The 25,593-nt window shown below is 39.4% G+C and overlaps 1 protein-coding gene across 3 annotated transcripts in view; it reads right to left on the bottom strand.

Annotated features, from left to right (window-relative positions):
* LOC124721352 (protein sickie) overlaps positions 1-25,593 on the bottom strand; it is a 242,547-nt gene that overhangs the window by 68,183 nt on the left and 148,771 nt on the right. For 2 of the 3 annotated variants that reach the window (XM_047246277.1, XM_047246276.1), the window contains exons 15-20: positions 12,968-13,083; positions 12,129-12,280; positions 8,829-8,912; positions 5,913-6,057; positions 4,738-4,871; positions 888-1,072 (exon numbers count right to left, since the gene is read on the bottom strand). In XM_047246277.1, coding sequence (XP_047102233.1) covers positions 888-1,072; positions 4,738-4,871; positions 5,913-6,057; positions 8,829-8,912; positions 12,129-12,280; positions 12,968-13,083 — 816 coding nt within the window. The remainder of the gene's footprint in view (positions 1-887; positions 1,073-4,737; positions 4,872-5,912; positions 6,058-8,828; positions 8,913-12,128; positions 12,281-12,967; positions 13,084-25,593) is intronic. The other variant, XM_047246278.1, reaches the window with a different exon arrangement.

The raw sequence follows: 25,593 nt of genomic DNA on the forward strand, positions 1-25,593 counted from the left end.
CTACCCCAACTGAGCCGAACGGGCCACACTGTATGTCATGTTGGAGATTTATGATGGAGCAAAAGGCTATACCAAACTGTAAAAAAGTTAAAATTAAGGACAATATCATGCATCTATACTCTTCATCAAAGTGTTTTAACTTGACACTCAGTCTAAAGCTTTTGGCACTATTAATTAAATCAAAATGTTAGATTTCAATCTTAGTGCTTTTGTGCATACAATACAGATCTCACAGTGAACTTCCTCTGCTGCTTCTGGAAGTAGAGCACTAATATAATTTTCTGTGAGACTGTTCCATTGTTTGATGACGCCATAATCAGCTGCTAGGGTGAACTGCAGCACAACCCATCCAGAATTTAGTTGAAGCCCAAACAGCAGAGGGGGGGGGGGGGGATCCAGCATTCGCCTGATGAAGTCAGGAAAGTGGGCAAAATACACGAAAAAAGTTGACTGCATTAACTATGCTGCAAGTCCATAAAACTTGAAATCATCAATTTTGCCAAGAGAATATAGAAGAACTTTGTTTGGACTGCCAGTTATATAAATTTCCCTTTTCCCTTTATAAGTTACTTTCATTTCTTCATTTATCCACCATAATACACTTTTTGAAGTAATATGTGTGCCACCTTCTGTACAAAAATCTACTTTCCAATTCTGACATAAACTTATTAAGAAACACACTGAATAACACACTACTACCTCTCTTCCACATATACATCATTCCAATATGTAAGATCTTAATGGTGCAAAACTGTTCCAGTAATTTTCTTGATCCAAATACTATACTCTCAGGATACCACTTACTTTTCAGTCAAGCTTCTACTCTAATTCACCATTAGTTGTAGAAATTTAAAAAAAATGTAAATAAAGTTACGTTATTTACTTACGCAGATGATGACTGGCTTCCCTTTATAGTGGGACCTCCCCCATTCATTTGGTGGGGGTCATTAAGAAGTGGAGATGAAGGGGCAGACATATCTGAATGCAGGCCTCTAGAGTCCTCAACATCTGATACAGAACCATTTTTGTTCTTCTTTGAGCGTGAGAATGCTTTGCTGAATGAGCTTCGCAACTGAAAAGATAGTATTAATTGACCTATTTGAGACACTTAGAAGTTCATGCAAATTTTATAGAAAACATTAAAAACAGTGTGCTATCCAGAAATAGAAATAGTATGTTTGCAGTACACAATCTGCCTTCTTTTATAATTTCCACAGTTCTCATTACCTGCAGATGTACATATCACAAGTTAGAGTTTCTGGGCAATATTTTACTGAGAGACTGTAGGATCTGTGTGTGTTACTATGTATGTCAGTAATAGTACAGAAAGGGGCTTTTAATAAAATAGCAACTTAATCTGTAATTAACACACTAATACCAAAATGTGATAAAATTATGCCTTAATTCAATTCTGATACACAACAAAAGTCAACAAGATGAGCTATTATCAATATACACTGCCCGACAAAAAAACAGTGAAGCACCAAGAATGGGAGGAGGAAGTAAACTGACACTTCACAGGTTTGGGAGGTATGTGATGTTATTTCAGTGATTATAAAATAGAATCAAATTTACAAAGAATTTGGCAGTATTAGCCTACATATCAGAACGAGTTTACAACCTCTTTAGCCTCCATGTATGCACTGATTCGGTTGAGAATGGTGTCAGAAAGCCACTGTATTCTTTCCTAAGGGAAGCTGGCAAACTGTTGTAATGGCCCTTGATATCCTGGATAATGACATTGCGACAGAGTTGATCTCCAAGCTGGTCCCATTCACGTTCTATCTGGAACAGATCTGGACATCTTGCTGGCCACGGGAGTACCTCAACATCCCGGAGGCTTTTCATATTAATACATACTGTGTATGGACAGGCATTGTCCTGTTGAAAAATGGCACATGATACTGTTGCACGAGAGGTAACACATGAGGAGGAGGGATGACCATGACGTATCGTTGTGCCATCGCACTTCCCCCAATCACTACCAGCCATGACCTGAAGTCATACCCGCTGGCTACCCACACCATGATGCCAGGAGCAACACTGCTGTCCCTCTCCAAAATATTGGATGAATGAAACCTCTCCCCAGGCTAACGCCATGCTTATCAACAATGGTCATCCGGGGTAGCACAGAACTGCAATTCATCACTGGACACAATGCGACAGCATTCATCAGCAGTCCATGCTTCCAAGTAATGGTACCATTACAAACACAGCCATTTGTTGTATGGTGCTAACAGCAGCCTATGCAAGGGACAGTAATTTCCTAATCTGGCTGTTGCTAGTATCTAACCAATGGTGTGGAATGACACACAATGTTGCTGTGAGTCCATTACTTGTCTTTGGGTGGCAGGCACAGTTGTGAAGGGTTACACTGTGCTTAATGCACAACACGGTGATCCTCCCTTGTGGTGGTCAGACATGGCAACTGGAACCTTAATGAGTATGCCTACTCTCACATAGCCCAGAAGTCTAACATCGGACCACTGTCACGTCTAAATACCATAAAAATCTGGATATTGTGCGATTGGATCAGCCAGACAAATGAAGGTCCGCACAAGGTCCTTTTCGTTGTCAGGTGCTGATAACGCAGTCTTACACAAGTAGACAGCATCTCTTCATCCTTCACAGAGACCGCTCAACATCTGATGCTGCCCTTTACAAACCCTACCAGGCCTGGTAACAACACTAATGCATTCTGGTGACCATTCTGTTACAGAGATTTGCAACTGTAGTAATTTACATACCTGCCGATGGTGTATATATGTACGAAGTTACAATGACACCTAACCATGTCGTCTGGGTGCTTCACTTTTTTTGTCAAGCAGTGTATTAATGAACTCTGCATAATATAAATTGATTCCACTAATCTGTATAAATGCGAAAAACATTTACATCTGACAGTTCTTCACTTAATATGAGAAAGGCACATAATTAACAGGTCCACGAAAATTCCTTTACACGTTTTCTTGTCTTTCTGTACACCATACAAGATTCCAAAGTAAAAGAACAATTTTGATTCTGAAAGTGCTACAGCACAATGAAACACCATTCATGCACTGCAGAAGAAGCTACAGATGAACACACAGAGATTATGTGAAGTGTACATTGCTGATCAGAAAGATTATAATAGAACAATAAGCTGAAATTGGTATGAGTTTCTCCACAGGATATGGCACCTGATAACCAGATGAAAACGAACGTGTGATTGTGATGCAATTCATTATTTAGGAGTCACATAGGACATATTCTGATAACTTTGTAAAAGACATCACAAAGCGTAAAAAATGACATATCTTTATGGCAATATTATACTGAGAAAACACATTATAATACTTCTTGTGCACCTGATAAGATAGTCGGAAAACAGTGAAACTTCTATGCACTTATGGAAACTACACAAAAAAATTGTCTGAGCAGAAATTTAAAAGGTGTGATATCCAAGAAACCTGCATGATTTCTATTTACCATTTCTTTTGGCTTACTTTTCATCAAGCTGAATAATGTCAAAATATTTCCTGCAAAATGTGCTGCATGGCTTTACTGTATTTAAAGAACAGTACTATAAAATCATCAAAAGCTGCTGTAAAGTGTATTTATTCACAGACAACTAATTTTTGCCAAGAAACCATCTTTAAGTCATTGATTAACGTTATATACTGATGCAATGTATGTTAATCTGTGACTTGAAGATGCTCATTTGACCGATGCAGGTTGCCTGTGAATAAATACGCATCACAGCATTTCGTGGTTCTATGATGATCTTTGAATAATGGCAGTAAGTAGTGAGAGAGAAAGGTGTAGTTATTTGTTTAAACGTCTATGAAATACATATGTAATGACATTAAATGTGATGAATTGATTGCTTCGAAAAGGAAATTTGAAATGAAACAAGCGATTTTTGTCTAAATTTCTAGTGGTTTGTCAAGTATTGCATGATGTCCATCACTTATTTAATAACTCTGTATAGGACTTACACTGTCCTAAAATTGCCATTCTGAGGTAGCTATGACAACAGAATACAACAGAATACAATTAATTATATCGCACACACAGTTATGTTGTTCATGTGACTGTAATGACAGCATATTATGCGTGGGATTGTGCCTTTGTCTCCGTAAATGAGAATGTAAACATAACTTAAATGATAGAGAGTTCTGGTGCCAAACAAGGTGCTGCTAAGATAATCATTTGACACATAAATTATTGACAGTCATGTATTTGTTGTCTAATTTGCTCTAAAGCATATTTACACTGCTTTGTAGTACTGATTGGCTGCATTTAGACTTTATATATCATTTTGTCTCTTCTTTTTTTAATTTCATAACAAAGATAATTACTGCATCACTGCAAAAATGATGAAATGAATGTCTTCAGGGAAATATGACACTTTATTTATTTAAAGGTCTTACTGCACTTTCAGAATTTCTGTCAGTTGCAGATTCCACTACATCTAGAATATGTTTTAGTAAGTAACTCATTGAATTACTTCTAGCATGTGTTAATTGAAAAATCTGTAGACACATGCAATGCTAAGCAAGTTTCTGTTTACAATACTTCAAAATATGAATGTGTAACTGAGCTTACAGATTAAGTGACAGAATGTTAAATAAGTCTAACTATTACCATTTAATCAGCTGGAGATGACTTAAGAGTGATATATTAAGTATATTTCAAAAGGGTCCAGAAAAATTTATTCCAAATTAATAACATTAATTCTGTGACTTAAAATCTTACCCAGCCTTTTTTCTTCTTCTTCCCATGTCCATCTTGTGCATGAGCTGAACTTGAAAGACTGCAGGCTGATGACAGAGAGTTGATACTGGATACAGAGTCAGCAGACAACTGACGAGACATGTTGGTTCCCTTGCCTACAGTAAGAAATATATAAGTAACATGTAGTATGTATGACTACACTCAACACACACACACACACACACACACACACACACACACACACACACACATCACTTTTGAAGTGAGGGATGGAAAGGGTATTTCATCTAGTTTCTCACAGAAATGATGATCATGGCACACATATGGAATGAAACACTAATAGTTGACAGCTGTTAGTACTTCAGCCATCATGTCATAATGTAAAATGTTATTCTTCAGCTAGTTTATATATGAACAGTGGCATGGTCGAATCATTTGGAACTCTAAATGTTAATGATATTTTTTTAAGTATGTCAATTACAACACAGCTAAAGTTAAGAAAATATGAGAAACCATTATTTGAGAATAGTTCAAGTGAAATGTTATTGCTACAAGACAGAATGAAATAAGACAGACAAGGAAATTTGAACTACAAAGACAGCTTGAATGAGTAATGCAAACAGGAGGAAGCATTTGGAAGTACACGTTGCTTCATGTATTACATACCTTCAAATGACAATGATGATATTTGAGTCTCACTAAAGTCGCATCTTACTCACATTTATTGTCTTCTACTCAACCTATGATCATAAACATGCACAGTGGTTGACATATAACACTGATTACCCTCTGTAAAGGGAAATGGTATAAAGAGAAGGGTAGACTTCTAAGAAGACTATACTAGTAGCCCTTTTCTACCAACAATTTCATCTGAGGATGATAGTATTTTGTAGGATTTTTGGGCAAGATTCCTGAGAGATGTATCAGAAACTCACATGGCAGAAAAAAACATAATACCATAAACCACTTAATGCTTGTTTTATGCACACTGGGTATTAGATTCATTAGCACACTGTAAAGCCAAATTCAAAGAAAAATTAATAAATACAGATGTTTTGGTTTCTTTTACAACAAAGAGATAACAGATAAAAATTCTGATGAATAAATGTACTTAATAACTACAAACTCAAATGATAACATAAATGATGAAGCACGTATTAGTGAAAGATGCAGTGCTCTATATTGTTAACAACTACCATTTAGTGCAGCAGTGGCATTAATCGTGTGCCTTCGAGCCAGTGATGGAGACATACTCTGTATATGAGCTGAAGTTAGGCCTGCTTCTACACTTTGCTTCCGAAGTAGTTCTATAGTCTGCCGTAACTCAAGCAGCTCAGAGTCCTAGAACAAGCAAACAGGACAGATGTAAATTTTTGTGTTCAGCGTGACAATTTCTCAGTTCAATAATGAGTTATACAATAAGTGTTCACTAGTCTCTAATGTATTTCAAACTAAAGATTAACAACTACAGTACTCGAAACCATGTTTATAACTGACTGTGCCTTAAGAGGGTAATCAGAGAGAGAGAGAGAGCGAGAGAGAGAGAGAGAGAGAGAGAGAGAGAGAGAGAGAGAGGGGGGGGGGGGCAGCAGTGGATATTCTTCTTCAGGAACAAGAAAGCTGAACAGGGTGGCTGGACAAGATGAGTTAATACTGGTGAAAAATGTGCTACCTGGAATAGAATAGTCTGGTGATGATGAAGCAAACTCTTACATTAAAGACTGCCTTTTGTTACAACTGGTATATAGGAATACACAAATAATCGTCTAATTTCATTAAGTACACGAACAGATTTTACAACACAAGGCACAATTACTTTGACTACTGAACTCTGTAAGGCAGCACATTCTCCTTTAAAGTTCAGAATGCAAGAGAACAATTTTAAACGAAAAGAGTTTGCCAGAAAGCAAATCAGTTTCATTTTATCCATGATGGAAATGGATTAAGAGTGTGACAGTGCCTAAGAACAAGTACTATGTCACAAAATGCTTTTTCATAGAAGCACTCTGGATTACAAACATTGTGGATTGATTTTAAAGTACTACTTTTATTCACAGCACACTCTTACATCACATATTGGCCATTTATTACACTGTGATCAGTTTCACACCATACAAATGCAGTGGCTTCAAGATGGCGGAAGGATTTTAAATGAACTGCGCATTATTATTATTATTATTATTATTATTATTACTAAACAATAATATTATTAATAATACAATAAACATTTCTACATTTATAAATGTAGCTATTATTCATCTCTGAAATTAAACCGAGCTTATTCCATACTGTAGCACCAAATGACAGGAAGATGAGCAGTTGATTTCTTCGTAAAATTTGTAGATCATTCTCGTGTCTGTCCAAGTATGAAAATTTAAGAAATTATTTTTGAGCTGCTTCTGAATATTGTGTGTCCTATCATTTAAACAAATTGTTATAAACAAACACTGAGAAAATCTAAATTTTTTATAAGAAGTCTCACATAGTCCCACATCAAGAAAAATCCAGATCAGATATGTCACCAGAATCTAAAACAAAGTAGCAACATGTATTTTGGTAATAGTTCTGATGGATCTGCATCATTTTAATGCCCCTTCCTCTGTAAAAAGTGCTAAATTTGTTCTGCTCCTAAACTGCAAAGACAGAATGACGCAACAGCCCGTAATTTACACTGATAAGGACACACTGTAGTAGTAGTCCCTATGGAAAGATTTCAGTTCACATGAGGGAAAATACTCAATTCCAGCAGATCTGAGCTGCAGCAGGGACTAGTCAAGAGATCCACCCCCATTCCAAGAAAAGAGGGTTGGAGGAAGAATTAAAATTTACCAATAGGAAAGGCATACATGGATGTTACATTAACAGTGTTAAGACAAATGAGAAGAGACTTTGCTCTTCGAATTTAAGTGTTAGATGCATATCTCATCATGAAAGTGAATGGAGATTTGCCATCCTCATGACCATTTTATTAAATAAAAAAATTTTAAAGTATAGATCTTTTAATTCCTAGACCACAATTTTCCTATTACAATTCAAGTACAATAACCAGTTTTGGTTGCTTTGTACAACCATCTTCAGATAGTTCAAAACATAAAAAAAAGCAGTGAATAGGCACTGGAGAGCATCATTACCTGTAGTCATGCAATGAAATGCATTTGTAAATACCAAGGCAAAGACAGTATGTAGTTTAAAAATGTCACAGTGAACAAACCAGGTAGTAGCCCATGATCTTAGAGGATTATGGTAATAATGAAGGAAAATGGCCAGTTGCATGAGCAAAAGTTGCATCAGAAGCTCATTATTTTCAACTATTAGCAGGTATTACAGCCTCAAGACTGGTGGGCTTGTGACATTTTCTTTTTATTCTTCAACCTGTACACATTTTTTAAAGATGGCAATTTCATAAACCATGCAGGATCATTCTTTTGTAAGGGAGTCTATGGAAAAGTTAACAATTTTTGGAACTGTTGCATATACTGTTCTCATTATAAAACTTGCTACAAAATTGAAAATTATGAGCTTTAAATGCAATTTTTGCTCGTGCAACTGGCTATTTTCCTTCATTATTATTAACGTCCTTAGAGATTACAGTCTACAACCTGGCTTGCTCATGGTTATGTTTTTAAACTACATACTGTCATTGTCTTGGCATTTACAAATGCATGTCATTGCGTGACTACAGCTAACGGTGCTTTCCAATGCGTATTCACCGCTTTTATACACTTTGAAAAATGTGAAGATGGTTGCACAAAGCAACCGAAACTTGTTATTGGACTTTTAACTGTAATAGGGAAACTGTATTTTAGGCATTAAAAATTTTTTACTTTAAAAAAATTTTTGTTAAATAAACTACATTAAGAATGCTGTCTCCTCCCTGACTATTTCAGGCTTCACAAATTAATCACCATTTATTTTGGTATTCTGCATTCTGTAACTTTGATTATGATGATAAACTATGTATACATAGTTCCACGAAATTCAAGTGAAAAGCCAGATATCAGTAACTTGCTGCCGTGATATTTTGGCACAAAGTCTTCTGGCCATCTTCAGGTGAACACTGGCGAAACTACACTGTGTTCCCCTTTTTATATTGAAGGTATTGTCAACTTTACCTTTCTCTCAGCTGTTGAAGTAAGGTGCTGAAGTCGCTGTGTCATATTTGATAAGGATTGCTCAAATGCAGACACAACATGTGCCTAAAAAAAAGGAAAACAAATATTAGTTCTTCTGAGTTTATGCAACTGTATCACTTATGAATAAATTATACTATTGTACACATACAATGATGTATAGAATTAAAGATGCAAGGAGTTCCAAAATGCATTAGGAGGCCTAATACCAAATGTATCATCATAAGGGAAATCCCAGGATGTAAACAACATACTGACTGAAATTTAGACAGACAACCTCACGTACCAAGGAATGATGGGTGGTACATAGGTACACTGTTCTCTTGAGCTTGTATGGCTGCATATATTACTAATTGCAATTATGAATTTTAATTTGAAACAAGGCATACAAACTTCACTACTGACAACATTCAATAACTTTGCTGTCATTTCAGTTTACAAAAATAATGAAGTTTCTTTTTATTTATTTTCAACCCAACTGGACAGGCATGCACTTTAAAGCACTGCTCACAGGACAGGACGGTAAGCCGGTCCAGACTGAATCTTCTTGGTGGATTAACAATGAGGGTCACCGAGCTGGCTGACCTGGATGTGGTTTTTACACTGTTTGACATATCCTACTAGGTGAATACCAGGCTGACACCTAAGTGCCACTTCAGTTACACAATGTGCAAGCACAGAGAACACTTTTGCTCACTTAAACATGAATAACACTCCACACAGACAGTTGGAGTACACATATTCTGTCGTGGAGGGGAGGGGTTTGTAATGGGCTGGCGACAGGAAGGGCATCTGACCACCACTTCAATGCAAAATATGTAAACTAACTATGCCGTCCCTGTACTGATGTGGGACAAAAGCACAAGAAAAAGAAAAACAAGAAATTACTGTTCATTTTCCATATTTTTCAATTTTGCATTAGCAGAGCTCTAACGATATAATGTCATATGCAACTAGTGGACAGTTGAGAACAGTAAAATGGGGACTGCACATCGATATTCTGGAAAAGACTCTAGAAAAAACTGATTCCTATATTGTACTAGTGAGAGATATGCATCTAGTGCAAAAAAGTACAATGTGCAAAGATATTTGGAATTCAAAAAAGAATTCTACAGTAAAATCTGGCAATTAAGTTTATAGGCCTGTATCATTTGAATTCATCTACTGCAGACCTATAAGAAATATACCAAGCTTGAATATAATGGATGTTCTTTACGAGAACAGACTTCTCAAAATATTCAGTAGTGATTTTTAAGTGGTGGTTATGTGAAACTGAGTTACCTTGAAAGTGTACAAAATTGCATCTGACACGCGCAACAAAACTTGTTGTGCTCGCAGAGTCTTTTCTTGAAATAAACTATGTGATCAGAAATATCCAAACAGACCCAAAAACATATGTTTTCCACATTAGGCGCATTTTGCTGCCATCTACTGCCAGATACTCCTGTGAGAGACCTCAGTGGTCATTAGACACCTTGAGACAGCTGACTGGGGCCCTCCATGGAACTCACGGACTTCGAACATGGTCAGGTGATTTGGTGCCGCTTGAGTCCTACGTCTGTATGCGAGATTTCCACACTCCCAAACATCCTTAGGTCCACTGCTACCGATGTGATAGTGAAGTGGAAACGTGAAGGGACACGTACAGCACAAAAGCACACAGGCCAACCTGCATGAGAGACAGAAACCGCTGACAGTTGAAGAGGGTTGTAACGTGTAATAGGCAGACACCTAACAGACCATCTCGCAGGAATTCCGAACTACATCAGGATCCAGAATGAGATTTTCACTCTGCAGCAGAGTGTGCACTGATATGAAACTTCCTGACAGATTAAAACTGTGTGCCCGACCGAGACTCAAACTTGGGATCTTTGCCTTTTGCAGGCAAGTGCTCTACCATCTGAGCTACCGAAGCACAACTCACGCCCGGTCGTCACAGCTTTACTTCTGCCAGCATCTCGTCTCCTACCTTACAAACTTTACAGAAGCTCTCCTGCGAACCTTGCAGAACTAGCACTCCTGAAAGAAACGATACTGCGGAGACATGGCATAGCCACAGCCTGGAAGATGTTTCCAGAATGAGATTTTCACTCTGCATCAGGATCCACTGCAAGTTCTATGACCGTTAGGTGGGGGGTGAAAAAACTTGGATTTCAGGGTCGAGCAGCTGCTCATAAGTCACACATCACACTGGTACATGCCAAACGATGCCCCACATGGTGTAAGGTGCGTAAACAATGGACGGTTGAACAGTGGAAAAACGTGTGGAGTGACAAATCATGGTACACAATGTGGCGATCCAATGGCAAGGTGTGGGTAGGGCGAATGTCCGGTGAATGTCATCTGCTAGCATGTGCAGTCCCCAACAGTAAAATTTGGAAGTGGTGGTGTTATAGTGTGGTCGTGTTTTTCATGGAGGGGGCTTGCACCCCTTGTTGTTTTGCATGGCACTATCACACCACAGGCCTACATTGATGTTTTAAGCACCTTCCTGCGACCCAATGTTGAAGAGCAATTCGAGGATGGTGATTGCATCTTTCAACACGATCGAGCACCTGTTCATAATGCACGGCCTGTGGCAGAGTGGTTACATGACAATAACGTCCCTGTAATGGACTGGCCTGCAAAGAGTCCTGACCTGAATCCTATAGAACAACTTTGGGATGTTTTAGAATGCTGACTTCATGCCAGGCTTCACCAAACAACATCGATACCTCTTCTCATTGCAGCACTCCCGAAGAAACCTTCCAGACCTGATTGAACGTATGCCTGTGAGAGTGGGAGGTGTCATCAAGGCTAAGGGTAGGCCAACACCATATTGAATTCCAGCATTACCAATGGAGGGCACTTTGAACTAGTAAGTTATTTTCAGTCAGGTATCCGGATACCTTTGATCACATAGTGTAAAATAAATTTTAAGAATAACTTTTCCAACAGAAATACAAAGTCATTTTTAACCAGCACATGTATTGATGATTTAATAAGTTCCAGAATGTTAGCAAATTTTTCTCCACAAATGGAGGTAACAAACATCCAGTATTATTGGGAAAAAGACAGGTCCTGACTAAAACAAAATCAAAAGTGAACCAATTTAGAGAGTATAGAATGTATAAGGAGGGGGACGATTGGGGATGGGGGAATTGCACACAAAAAGCATATCTCTCAGTACAAATGGAAAAATTTTGAATTGTAATTTCTTTAGCAATAACAGTAAATCTGACATTAATATGTGCAAGAGAGTTTTTCCCACATTTATTGTAATATTGAATAATTTTTACTCACATTGGTAGATAACTGGCTTGTAAGAGTGTGGACTTTCTCTTGTGCATCCATCAGCTCTCTCCTCAGTTTTCGGATTTCATGTGCTTGCTTCTCTTCAGCAGTACTGTACAAGGATGATGTTGTTGATACTAGACTTACTGATGAACCATGTACTAGAAAATAAAAAGCATATTATTGCAGCTCATTGCTGCTCAACTGAGAATAATTTATACACAAAATTGTGAAATTTGTCATTTCAGTTGTTATCAGCAATAGATTTTTGGATAAGACAAAAGATCTAATCATACATCAAAACTGTTTTAAACACTTCTGTAGAGTAAAATATCTGCGAAATTAAGCCTGTGAACTAATAAATATAAATGTATAAATTACATGAAATGTAATAATGGGTAGTACTACTGTAATGCAATACATCATCAATATTTGAATAACATATTTTAAATAAATCTCAGAAAATAATTTTCTTGCTATTTTATTGCAACAGTGGGCTACCAGCAATTTTCAACTGCTATCACACTCCTCAGTATGCAGCTTAAGAAATACACATCAAATAAGTCAGTTATCTAAAATGAAAGTGAATGCTAGGGGAGGAGCAAATGATATTCAATCATTACTGTGACATTATTATGTTTCCTCATGAATTCAAAGATATCCAATGAAGACTCTAGAACAGCTAAACAATACAGTTTATTTTTAAACTGGACAACTTTATTATTTTCCTGGCCTTATTTGTCAACACTCCCATTTCTTTATATAAACTAGAATGAGTGTTGAATATATAATTTAATTTTTAAGCAACAATAACTATCTATTTTGTATTCTGAAACTGCTGTTCTCACCTTCATCATCTTTAGAGTTTGTTTTGGACAGCAAACCAGAGTAAGGCGACATGCTGGTGCGGCTCAAAACATGACTAGATGCAGAAGATGTAATAGGGGACACAGGATAGTTGAATCTGGAAATGAGCAAAAAATTTATAAACACATTTGACACATACGAGGGGTGTTTGAACAGTCCTTCCAAAAATAAAAATTACTAACATGTTTGGGGTAAAATTTTTTTTATTTCTCGACATAGTCTCCTTTTAGACTTACACACTTCATCCAATGCTGTTCTAATTTGTTGATCCCTTCCGAATAATAGGAATTGTCCAAGTCTGCAAAATAGCTATTAGATGCTGCAATCACCTCCTCGTTTGAATAAAATCTTTGTCCCGCCAGCCATTTCCTCAAATCGGAGAACAAATAGTAGTAGGGAGCCAAGTCTGGATGTGAAATGGGGGATGTGAAAATGAGTTGGAATACTATTTCCATCAATTTTGTGACCACAACTGCTGAGGTGTGTGCTGGTGCATTGTCGTGATGGAAAAGGATGTTTTTGCGGTCCAATTGCCAGCGTTTATCTTGCAGCTCAGTTTTCAAATAGTCCAAGAACGATGAATAATATGCACCTGTAATAGTTTTACTCTTTTCCAGATAGTCGATGAGGATTATCCCTTGTGAATCCCAAAAGACAGTCGCCATAACCTTTCTGGCCGAAGGAATGGTCTTCACCTTTTTTGGTGCAGATTCTCCCTTGGTAATCCATTGTTTAAACTGTTGTTTGGTCTCAGGAGTATAGTAATGTATCCATGTTTCATCCAAAGTGACGAAACAATGCTTAAAATCCTGTGGATTCTTCCTGAACAGCTGCAAAAGATCCTTGAACACTTCACACGATTCCGCTTTTGGTCAAGCGTGAGCAATCGCGGAACCCATCTTGTGGATAGTTTTCTCATCTCCAAATGTTTATGCAAAATATTATGTACCAATTCATTTGAGGTGCCCACAGCACTAGCAATCTTACGCACCTTAACTCTTCTGTCACCCATCACCATATCATGGATTTTATCAATGATTTCTGGAGTCGTAACCTCCACAAGGCATCCAGAACGTTCAGCATCACTTGTGCCCATATGGCCACTCCGAAAATTTTTAAACCACTTATAAACTGTTCTAATCAAAATTTCAGAGTCACCGTAATGTTTATCAAGCTTCTCTTTAGTCTTCTGAGGCGTTTTGCCTTTCATAAAGTAATGTTTAATCACCACACGAAATTCTTTTTCGTCCATTTTTTGACAATCACTGTACCTATTTGATTCACACGAATGCCAAACACAAAGAAATAGACCAATATGGCTGAAACTTGGTGTGCGTGCTTTCCAAAGATGCTACTAACTAAACATGACCTCGATATGCGCCGGCGGTGCCATCTCTTGGACTCTGCATGGGCCTTTGAAACGCCCCTCGTATTTTTGCACACAAAATGATAAAACTGTTTATAGTGGCTTCTGTAATGACTACTGCAGTAGCTTTATACATGTACATATCAGGTAAACATCAACTTATAAAACTCACAAAAACAACTGTTATGGGCCACTGGTATGCTACTATACACATTAGTTGCCAGCGGTGATGTCACTGGTGTCAACAGCATCGCCATGTATGGAAATACATTGATTCAGCTTTTGATACAGCTACTTCAACCTAATGATCACTGGATCCCATGCCATGTTGAGCTCAGGCTACTATCTCCATTAAGGGTGCTACAAATGATTTTTATTTTGATGGCTTCTTTAATTACACAGTCCCAGAAGCCACTAGTGCGATCCATGACAAAGGCTTAGTCACATTTGATACAGTAACCATTTTCTAATGTGTGTGTGTGTGTGTGTGTGTGTGTGTGTGTGTGTGTGTGTGTGTGGGCGCAGCTAAAGTAGATTTTTCGGGCTAGCATAAACAATGAAACCTCTCATGTTCCTTTCTGTGTTGTCCTACAGTACACACCATTTGACCAATGTAAGACTGGCTATAACCGCAAGGTATCTTGTAGACCTCAGGTGTTCTGACAACTGCTGCGTCTTTTAACTGGTCTCAGTAATTGCCAGATTTTTTTTCAGAGTCCTGAAGACTGATTTGATTTTGTGTCTTATCAGCAGGCAAATTATTTTGTCTGACACAGAGCCTCAAAACAGCACTCAAAACAGTAAAAGAGCAACTTCCTTTTCCTGCTACTCACAGTGGTCTTATTGTGATTCCTGCTTAAGATCATTTCACTTATTTGGTGAACATAGTAGCCACTGTTCCTGAAGGCGTTGCATATGTGGCTCAGCTCATGAGGTAGGTTATCAGTGTCTGATATTGTTCTTGCATGATCTATCAATGATTGTAACATAGTGCACTTCTGTGCTACACGGTGATGGTGTGCAAGTATAGATCAGTGTACACAGCTTTTCTGTAGGTGCTGTGGTCAAGGTATCCATTATATATGTGGTGGACCAAGATGTCAACAAAGTGCAATGCATTGTATTTTTATACTTCCATAGTGAACTCAATGTTACTGTTAATTCTGTTGAGATATTCCAAGAACTTGTCAAGTTTTTCACATCTTTGGGGCCAAATGACAAACATGTCATCAACATACCAGAAGAAACAAATAGGCCTTAATGGCACTGTCTCTAAGGCAATAACCTCACAATTCTGCCTAAAGAGATTTGCAACAGCTGGAGCTAACAGACTTTACACTACAACACCAGGCACCTGGTCATAAAACACTGGTTGTTGTACAGAAAAAAAAAGATATAAGAGCGTGCCTAAATCACCAATAATACCCTTAATAGAGAGGGCGGCCTGGTGTTGGATCCATCAACTGTGCAGTTTAAATGGGTGTACCATACACAAGAGTCAATGTATGTCCATATACGGTGATGCTGTGAGCACCAGTGATCTCACAGCCAGCATATACAGTGAGGCTGTGAGCACCAGTGATCTCACATCCAGCAGCTATAGTATGTAAGGGTGAACCAGCAGCCCATCGGCAGTCATACCACTTAACAATGCTCACAAACTGTTTTGTCGAAAGCCCATAACATTTCAACCACTTGACATGGCTAGAAGCTGGAGAACATTTTATTCAATGTTACCACCACACCACTCTGCAGTCTTACAGTACATTCCTCTATGGGACAGAAATGTGGTGCAGTTTAAATGTAAGGGGAAACTGTTGTCAATATGACTTATTTATTGAGCTACTGCGCTGCCATGATGAGAAGGCAATTCCGCAATTTGCTATGGTATTCCATCACATCAACACCACCAGAACCTGGAGGATGTTGTCATGCCAGCTTCATCCAACTACGAGAAAGGATACACAATACCAGGCAATTGTGCATCACGGACAGATTTACTATTGAAATTTCGGGACAGCACTTTTCGGGAGGAGTCAGACAACATAATACCTCCCCCGTATGCATCTCACGTATTGACGATGAGGAGAAAATTCAAGAAATTAGAGCCAATACAGAGGCTTACCGACAATCATTCTTCCCATGCACTATTCGTGAGTGGAACAGGGTTGGAGGGATTAGATAGCGGTACCGAAAGTACCCTCCGCCATATACCATTAGGTGGATTGCGGAGTATGATGTAGACGTAAATGCAGCAGGTGGATGTAAATGGAAAGCTCTTATGGCTTTGCATTTGAAACTATCAAGGACACTAAACAGCTCTGGAGAGGGATTCAGTTGATGTGGCTGTTTCCCAAACAACATTTTCCTTCCTATTTCTAGATCATATCACAACATTTATCTATTATAGCCATAGAGCAGAAGTGAACATGAAACTTAACTCTGCACTCACAACAATGAAATGCTGACTGACACATTTGTTTGATAATAGAGTATGGACACTAACTTTGCAACATTTATCCACTGTTTGTCTAAATAAACTACCGGCCATTTTAATTCTGATGCTTTATTTTTTCATAAAAAATATCCAACTATGTTCTTCCATTCGCACATTATGACATGTTCATTCTGGCACATTTTAAAATCAAATCACACAGATCGAACAATTTTCTCAGAGTTACTTCACTAGACTAGAATTCCAAGTATGTGCTGCGAAAGCTGAGAAGTTTCAGCAAAGACGGTATTTCCTTATATTGTTCATAAAATTGATGCAAGATATGGTGCACACAATGTGACAACATTGCAGATACTGCTGCCTAATAACACATTTACCTATATCCATGAAATACAGGGCTCATGGAGGAGTGTTCTATCTATGCAACTAAAATGAAAGGCAGTTTGTTATTTGCCATACACATTTCACTTCTTTTATTGGTGAAGCATCTTCAGTGGGCTGTAATACATGTTTCTTTTCGTACATAAAATACATTACTATGTTTTTCTCTTGTTTTTCAGATTAGAAACAACTTTTGTAACACAAATGTTGTGATGTTAAATTATCGTTAGGTGTTACCGTATTTACTCGAATCTAAGCCGCACTCAAATCTAAGCCTCACCTGAAAAATGAGACTCGAAATCAAGGAAACAAAAATTCCCGAATCTAAGCCGCACCTGAAATTTGAGACTCTAAATTCAAGGGGAGAGAAAAGTTTTAGGCTGCACCTCCAAATCGAAACAAAGTTGGTCCACTGTAATATGAGACACAATTTAGGTCGAATGAATGACAATACAGCTACAGTAGTTTGGTTCGAGTCTTAAGCTTAGCAGTTAAGCTTTACCATGTAGCCATTGCTATGCGTCAGGTGCTCTGTCCTTTTTCATGTGCTTCATCTGGTTTGAATTGATTGCTTATTTTTCTTTGATCTGATAAGTGCTGTTCTCTTTGTTATAGGTGTTTACGTCACTCTAAGCTGAGAATGCTGTACTGTGTCATGCATTGTTTGTCGCATTCTGATAATGAGTGTTTACGACCTGTCGCCGCTCGCAGCATGGCTTGCTTTTGTGCTACTGCCGCTTACAATTAAAAAAATAAATAAATAAATAAATAAATAAAGAGGAATCGTCTCATTAGCGAAACAATGGCAAGAGACTGCTATTTGTTGCTACTTACACTGCTGCTTTCTTTGATAATGACCAACAAGAACCAAATAATAAACTGCGTATGATAGAAGATGTTCTGAACGAGAGTTTAGTGAAATTTTTTCTCTGTTTGAAAATCTTTGCAGACGCCTCTGTAGTACATTACATTCTGCACAGAAATTAGTCATCTTAGATTTAAAAATCTTGTCAATTGCTGTGCTTCATTTCTGACTGTTTCACTATTAGGCATAAGAATAATACGAATATAAACATGACATGATACGTATATTATTCCACGTTTCCTGTTGTCTCACTCTAGTTTCGTAGTTTATTAGGCAGGCAGGATTTAAATGAGATAGCAGCCAACATGAAAGAATACATGGCAAAATGTTTATATTCGTATTGTTCTTATGGTGAAGAGAATACTGCATGTGATTCACAGTTCATAAAAGTTCTTATTAGCAACGATCTCTTGTCACAGGTAGGAAAAAATTCAGAACATACAGTTGGCCATATTGACAAACATCCTGAACAGTCTTGCCAGTCAGATTTTCGTAGTACGTTGAAATGCTGCTACATTCGAAGATGAACAATACGGAATTTGTATTTATTTCGTTGAGTAATGTATGAAAATGCAGTGGTCGGAACTTGGGGCAGAGAAAAAAAGCTCGTCTTCCACCATATTTTTTATTTTTTAATTTTTTATTTTTTTAATTTACTGACGCCAGTATTTATCTTTGTGCCTGCAAAGCATGCCTATGTAGCACTACATAATTCGACGGCAGTTGGATAGTTCATGTACATGTTTTATCACGTGTTCAGCAATGGTAGAATGACTATTTTCATACTTCCAACTTCTTATATGTTCTTTATTCCTAGTTTTGAAATTCCTGCATGTCATCCCAGGTATATTGATTCATATTCTTGGCATTCTAACTGGTATATACCGGTTCCTTGGTATTTATCTGATTTGTCTGTTGTTGTTTGTAAATATGACTGGAGTGTGTGTCTTGTTTCGTAAGGAATGTGTAATCCCTATTTCTTTAACATATTTGCTATACTGTGTGTTGATGTGTGTTTGTTACTTAAAGTATACCATTTCTTTCTGTTAGTCATGTCACAGATGTGTGTTGTGTTCTGATTTTTTGGTTGAGACTTTGTACTATATGGGTGTTGTAGCCACCGTTTGTGGCTATGAGTTGTAGTGTTTGTAATTCTTTTTCATAGTTTCCTTTGGTGAGTGGGATATTATTTAGTCTGTGTAACACGAGTCATATGGCTACTAATTTTTGATTTTGTGGGTGGGTGGATGGCTGCTGACTTTCTAAAGACGTCAAATGTGTGCTTGTTGGTCTCTCTCTTTATTGTTATATCCAAGAAATGCATTTCTTTTGTGGTTATTTTTCCATGGTGAACTGAATATTTTTATGCATATTGTTTATGTCAGTATGAAGTTTATCTATTGTCTTGGTTGGTTCATTCACCATAGAGATTATGTCATCCACACATCTGTGCCAGTAAACAATTTTGTACCCTTTCTTTGTGATGACTGTCTCAATGACTGTGTTTTCTATTTGGTTGGTGAATATGTTTTCCAATGTTTCTGATAGTGGTGATCGCATTGGATGTCTCTGTTTTTGTAAGTAAAATTCCTTTACAAATTGCAATTAACTTTGGGATGTGATTGCTTTGAGAGTTTTGGTTATTTCATTGATATTGTCTGCAGGCAGTTTGTTGTATGTCAGGAAGTTTTCTTCAATTAGTTTTATATCTGCAGTGAGTATCGAGGTGTAAATGTTCTCATGTCGAGAAAGGGATGAATGATACAGTTTGAGGAATGTGTAAGTCTTTTATTTGAGTTATGAGTTCATTTGTAATTTTTACTGTTCTGCTGTTCTTCATTTCATAATGTTGCATTATGATTTTGTTCCCGTGTTCTGCCACACGGTATGGTGGTGCGATCATGAAATCGGACGAAGGGACACAACAAGAAGCTGTCCGAGGCTGGAGGACCGCAGCCTTGGCCGCGGCATCTGCAGCTTCGTTCCCAGGGATACCGACATGGCCAGGAACCCACATAAAGCTAACCGGCGTACCGACATCCACCAGCTGCTGAAGAGAGCGTTGGATCCGGTGTACGAAAGGGTGAACCGGGTACGGATCACTGAGGCTCTGGATGGCGCTCAGGGAATCTGAGCAGATGACATAAGCAGAATGTCGGTGGCGGCAAATGTAAAGAACAGCCTGGTAGAGGGCAAAGAGCTCAGCTGTGAAGACCGAACAATGGCCATGGAGCCGGTATTGGAAACTTTGTGCCCCGACAATAAAGGAACACCCGACCCCGTCATTGGTCTTAGAGCCATCTGTATAAATGAAAGTCATGTTGTTGAACTTCGAACGAAGTTCCAAAAAACGGGAGTGGTAGACCGAACCGGGGGTGACCTCTTTTGGGAGCGAGCTGAGGTCGAGGTGAACGCGGACCTGAGCCTGGAGCCAAGGTGGCGTGCGGCTCTCGCCCACTCGAAAGGTTGCAGGGAGTGAAAAATGAAGGTGTTGAAGGAGGCGACGAAAGCGAACTCCAGGGGGTAGCAAGGCAGAGACATACAACCCGTATTGAAGGTCAAGAGAGTCGTCAAAAAAGGAACGATAAGATGGATGGTCGGGCATTGACAGTAGCCGACAGGCATACCGGCAAAGCAGTATATCGCGCCGGTAGGTGAGTGGCAATTCGCCAGCGTCAGCATGAAGACTCTCTACGGGACTGGTATAAAATGCTCCGATCGCAAGTCGTAAACCCCGATGTTGTATGGAGTTGAGGCGGCGTAAGATGGATGGCCGTGCAGAGGAGTATACGAAGCTCCCATAATCCAGCTTGGAGCGGACGATCGACCGATATAGACGAAGTAGGTCGGTTCGATCCGCTCCCCACGACATACCACTGAGAACACGGAGGACATTTAAAGAACGGGTACAACGGGCGGCCAAATATGACACATGTGGAGACCAGCTAAGTTTCCTGTCAAAGGTAAGGCCTAAAAATTTGATTGTCTCCACGAGTGGGAGAGCAACGGGACCGAGTCGTAAGGACGGTGGGAGAAACTCTTTGTAGCGCCAGCAGTTAATACAGACCGTCTTCTCGGCAGAAAAACGGAACCCATTGGCGACACTCCAGGAGTAAAGACGGTCAAGAGAACGCTGAAGACAGCGCTCCAGGACACGTGGACACTGCGCGCTGCAATAGATGGTAAAATCGTCCACGAAAAGGGAGCCTGATACATCAGCTGGGAGGCAATCCATTATTGGATTGATCGCGATGGCGAAGAGAGCGACGCTCAAAACTGAGCCCTGTGGCACCCCATTCTCCTGGCGAAAGGTGTCGGACAGGACAGAACCCACACGTACCCGAAACTGTCGATCCATTAAAAAGGAACGAATAAAAAGAGGGAGGCGACCGCGAAAGCCCCATGTATGCAGGGTGCGGAGAATGCCCGCCCTCCAACAGGTGTCGTAAGCCTTCTCCAAATTAAAGAACACAGCCGCGGTCGGGCGCTTCCGCAAGAAGTTATTCATAATGAAGGTCGACAAGGTAACCAGATGGTCAACAGCAGAGCGGCGCCTTCGAAATCCACATTGTACATTGGTAAGTAGGCGTCGAGACTCTAGCAGCCAAACCAATCGAGAGTTAACCATTCGCTCCATCACTTTACAGACACAGCTGGTAAGCGAGATAGGTCGATAACTGGAAGGCAAGTGCTTGTCCTTCCCCGGCTTAGGAATCGGGACAACAATAGACTCGCGCCAGCATGCGGGAACATGTCCCTCAATCCAGATGCGATTGTATGTACGAAGAAGAAAACCTTTACCCGCAGGAGAAAGGTTCTTCAGCATCTGAATATGAATAGAATCAGGCCCTGGAGCGGAGGACCGTGATCGGCCAAGTGCGGTTTCGAGTTCCCGCATGGTGAATGGGGCATTATAACTTTCACAATTCGAGGAGAGGAAGTCAGGTGGCCTAGCCTCCTCTGCCTGTTTGCGGGGGAGGAAGGCAGGGTGGTAATGAGCGGAGCTCGAAACCTCGGCGAAAAAGCGGCCGAAGGCATTGGAGACAGCCTCAGGGGCCACAAGGACTTCATTCGCGACCTTCAAGCCAGAAACTGGGGAGTGGACCTTAGTGCCAGATAGCCGGCGCAGGCTACCCCAGACAACAGAAGAAGGAGTAGAACTGTTGAAGGTGCTTGTGAAAGCAGCCCAGCTGGCTTTCTTGCTTTCTTTAATAATACGACGACACTGAGCACGTAATCGTTTATAATTAATACAATTCGCCACTGTAGGGTGGCGTTTAAAGGTGCGTAAAGCACGTCGACGAGCACGTAAAGCGTCTCTACATGCTGCGGTCCAGTGTCAGTATACGTAAATGAAAACATCTGTCATGCGCACAATCCATTGAACTTGGTATAAACATGCTTGGTACAGGGCTTTTCCTCCTTTCACATTGCAGTATCATGCTCTGCTTGTAAAGCTGTATTACAAGAATAATTACTGTGCACATGTCGCTCTGCAGAAGTTCCGAACACTGAAGGGTTCCGACGATTGCCGTGGGTCTGGAGAAAATGATTCGGAAATTCGAAAAGACGGGTTCTTTTGCTGTGCAACCTGGTAGAGGGAGGAATTGAATTGATTTGACGTAAGTGGAACAGTGGGCACAGCAACGCAACAGGAGACGAATGGTGGTGCGCAAACATGTAATGCATGGAGAATTGCTCAAACATTAGACATACTCGTGAGCACGGTGTGTAAAATCCAACGAAACATCCTTCTTTGCTAATCATTCAAAATTATCCATGTGTGCAAGTTGCTACCTGTTGACCTGCCAGCAAGAGAGACCTTTGCTTTAGAATTTCTTGCTTGCATGGATGTGGACAATGATTGGCTGTGGAAGATTTTGTGGGGAGACGAAGCTCACTTCCATCTGACAGAACTGTCGAATATGGGCAAAGGAAAATCCACACGCACATCCACCTGTATTTTCACTGGTAAGTGCTATGAGTGTCTTTTACGCAACCACGTCATTCCAGCTCTCCAAGAGCATGGACATGTGGATCGGATCATTCTTATGCAACATGGCTCACCTCCGCACATTGCAAATACAGTTAAGCAGCTGCTGAAGCGGCGTTTTGAAAATGCTAGAATTATCAGCTGCCATTTCACTACAGCCTGGGCATCCTTATCACCTGATCTTAATCCGTGTGACTTCTGGCTGTGGGGCTGCCTGAAAGATGATGTGTTCAGTGTTCTGATTGCAAACTTGGCCGAATTGAAGGCACACATTGAGTAACACATTCTGAACATGACCCCAGAAACACTCTGAAATCAAGAAACAGCATGTTCCAAAACTGATCAATTTGTTGCAGAAAACGGTTGACAGCCTCTTGAACATGTTTTATTCCAATCACACAGAAATTAATAATCCGATTTGATTTTGATTGACGCTTTTTATTTGGTTTTTGGCCTCAGGAGAATTAAAAACTGATGTGATTGATGCTTTTTATGCAGCTTTTGGCCTCAGGACAATTAAAAACTGGTTTTTCCCATCTGATGTGATATGAACTTGCCGTGGTGGATGGGCTTATGTAACTAACAGTATCACAGCTGTACACCGATGCACACTGAACAGTACAGTTTGTTTAATGTCAAATGTACACCTTAGGCATTGTTGTATGATTCATTTGTCATTTGTAGTAGCCCACTATTAAATTAAGATGCTTAAGTGCCATCTATTGCTACATTTTGTAACTATTTATTTTTCTTCTGCCATACATTGTCCCCTTTCTCCAATAATATTCCATTGCAATTTGACCTCATTCTGACCAGTTGTGTTATTTCTACAGCGGTTTGAAAGTTTAACTTTAATTATAATCACCTTGTAGATCACAAAATGAATAGTGGAAGTGATGTGTTATACTAAATGTGGGTGAAAAAATACTGGAAATCGACCAGCTGGAGCACGAGGACCACACATATGGACTAACAACAACGAAAATCTTAAGTAACACCAAACGATAATTTAACATCACGATATTTGTGCTACAAAAGTTGTTTCTAATAAGGAAAACAAGAGAAAAACACAACAAAATGTAACATAGAAACATATTGTAACTATGACATAATATGTAATATATGTATAAAAATTCATCTAGTTGTAAAAACAAAGATGAGGTGACTTACCGAACGAAAGCGCTGGCAGGTCGATAGACACACAAACAAACACCAACATACACACAAAATTCAAGCTTTCGCAACAAACTGTTGCCTCATCAGGAAAGAGGGAAGGAGAGGGGAAGACGAAAGGAAGTGGGTTTTAAGGGAGAGGGTAAGGAGTCATTCCAATCCCGGGAGCGGAAAGACTTACCTTAGGGGGAAAAAAGGACAGGTATACACTCGCACATATCCATCCACACATACAGACACAAGCAGACATACCTGTCCTTTTTTCCCCCTAAGGTAAGTGTGTATGTTGGTGTTTGTTTGTGTGTCTATCGACCTGCCAGCGCTTTCGTTCGGTAAGTCACCTCATCTTTGTTTTTATATATAATTTTTCCCACGTGGAATGTTTCCTTCTATTATAATAAATTCATCTAGTTGCATAGACAGAATACACCTCCCTGAATTTTGAAGCAACTAAGGAACAATGGAAAAAGATGAAATACAGGGTGTTTCGAAAAAGATTGACCTGATTTCAAAACTCTATATTTATTGATAAAAACATACTGTAAATGTGGCATGGGTTGCAAAAATACTCACAAAATCTTAAAGTTTTAGCTATGCTATTATAAATGCTCTAGGTGTCCACCACCAGCGGCAGGAACAACATCTAGACGATAGCTAACGGATGGGGTCATGTCTGGCAATCTTGGAGGCCAAGAATGCATGGCAGTGTCTCAGGGTCCCACGCACAATATCCAATGCTGAGGCAGAGTGTCACTGAGAAACTGATGGATGTTGTTGTGGCAGTCTGTAATGGTTTATAGATTATATGATGCCTTAACATTCGCCAGACAGTTGTATGGGTCATTGCCAGTTCACTACTTGCATGGTGAGTTGATTTTCATGGACTCTGCTTGAACATTTGCCGAATTCTTTCCATCATGTCTTCAAACGTGGGTGCTCGACCTAGACTCTTAAATCTGCACAAGCATCCTGTCTCTTCATACTGGCAATACCACCAACAAATACTTTTGGGAGCAGGTGGGTCAATGCCAGAATGTCAACGAAAAGCACACTGGACCTAAATCACTGATTCACTCTTTGCAAACTGCAGCATACAGAACGTCTTCTGTCGAGCAGAAGTCATCTTACATCTGACTCACTGAAAAGTGAAAAGACTCACTGACTGACATTTAACAGCAATTTTCTGAAACTCTAGGCCACATCCATTCAAACAACACACATTTCCTTGCCAACATGTCCCATGTTTCATAATTATCACTGTCCAAAATCAGGTTATTCTTTTTGAAATATCCTGTATTTACTGTTAGCCCAGGCAATGAAAACCAAAAAAGGCTGAATAGGAGAAAAAATTCATGAAGTCACAAAATTTTGCAC

This window comes from Schistocerca piceifrons, chromosome X, assembly GCF_021461385.2.
Source record: "Schistocerca piceifrons isolate TAMUIC-IGC-003096 chromosome X, iqSchPice1.1, whole genome shotgun sequence".
Classification (NCBI taxonomy): Eukaryota; Metazoa; Arthropoda; class Insecta; order Orthoptera; family Acrididae; genus Schistocerca; species Schistocerca piceifrons.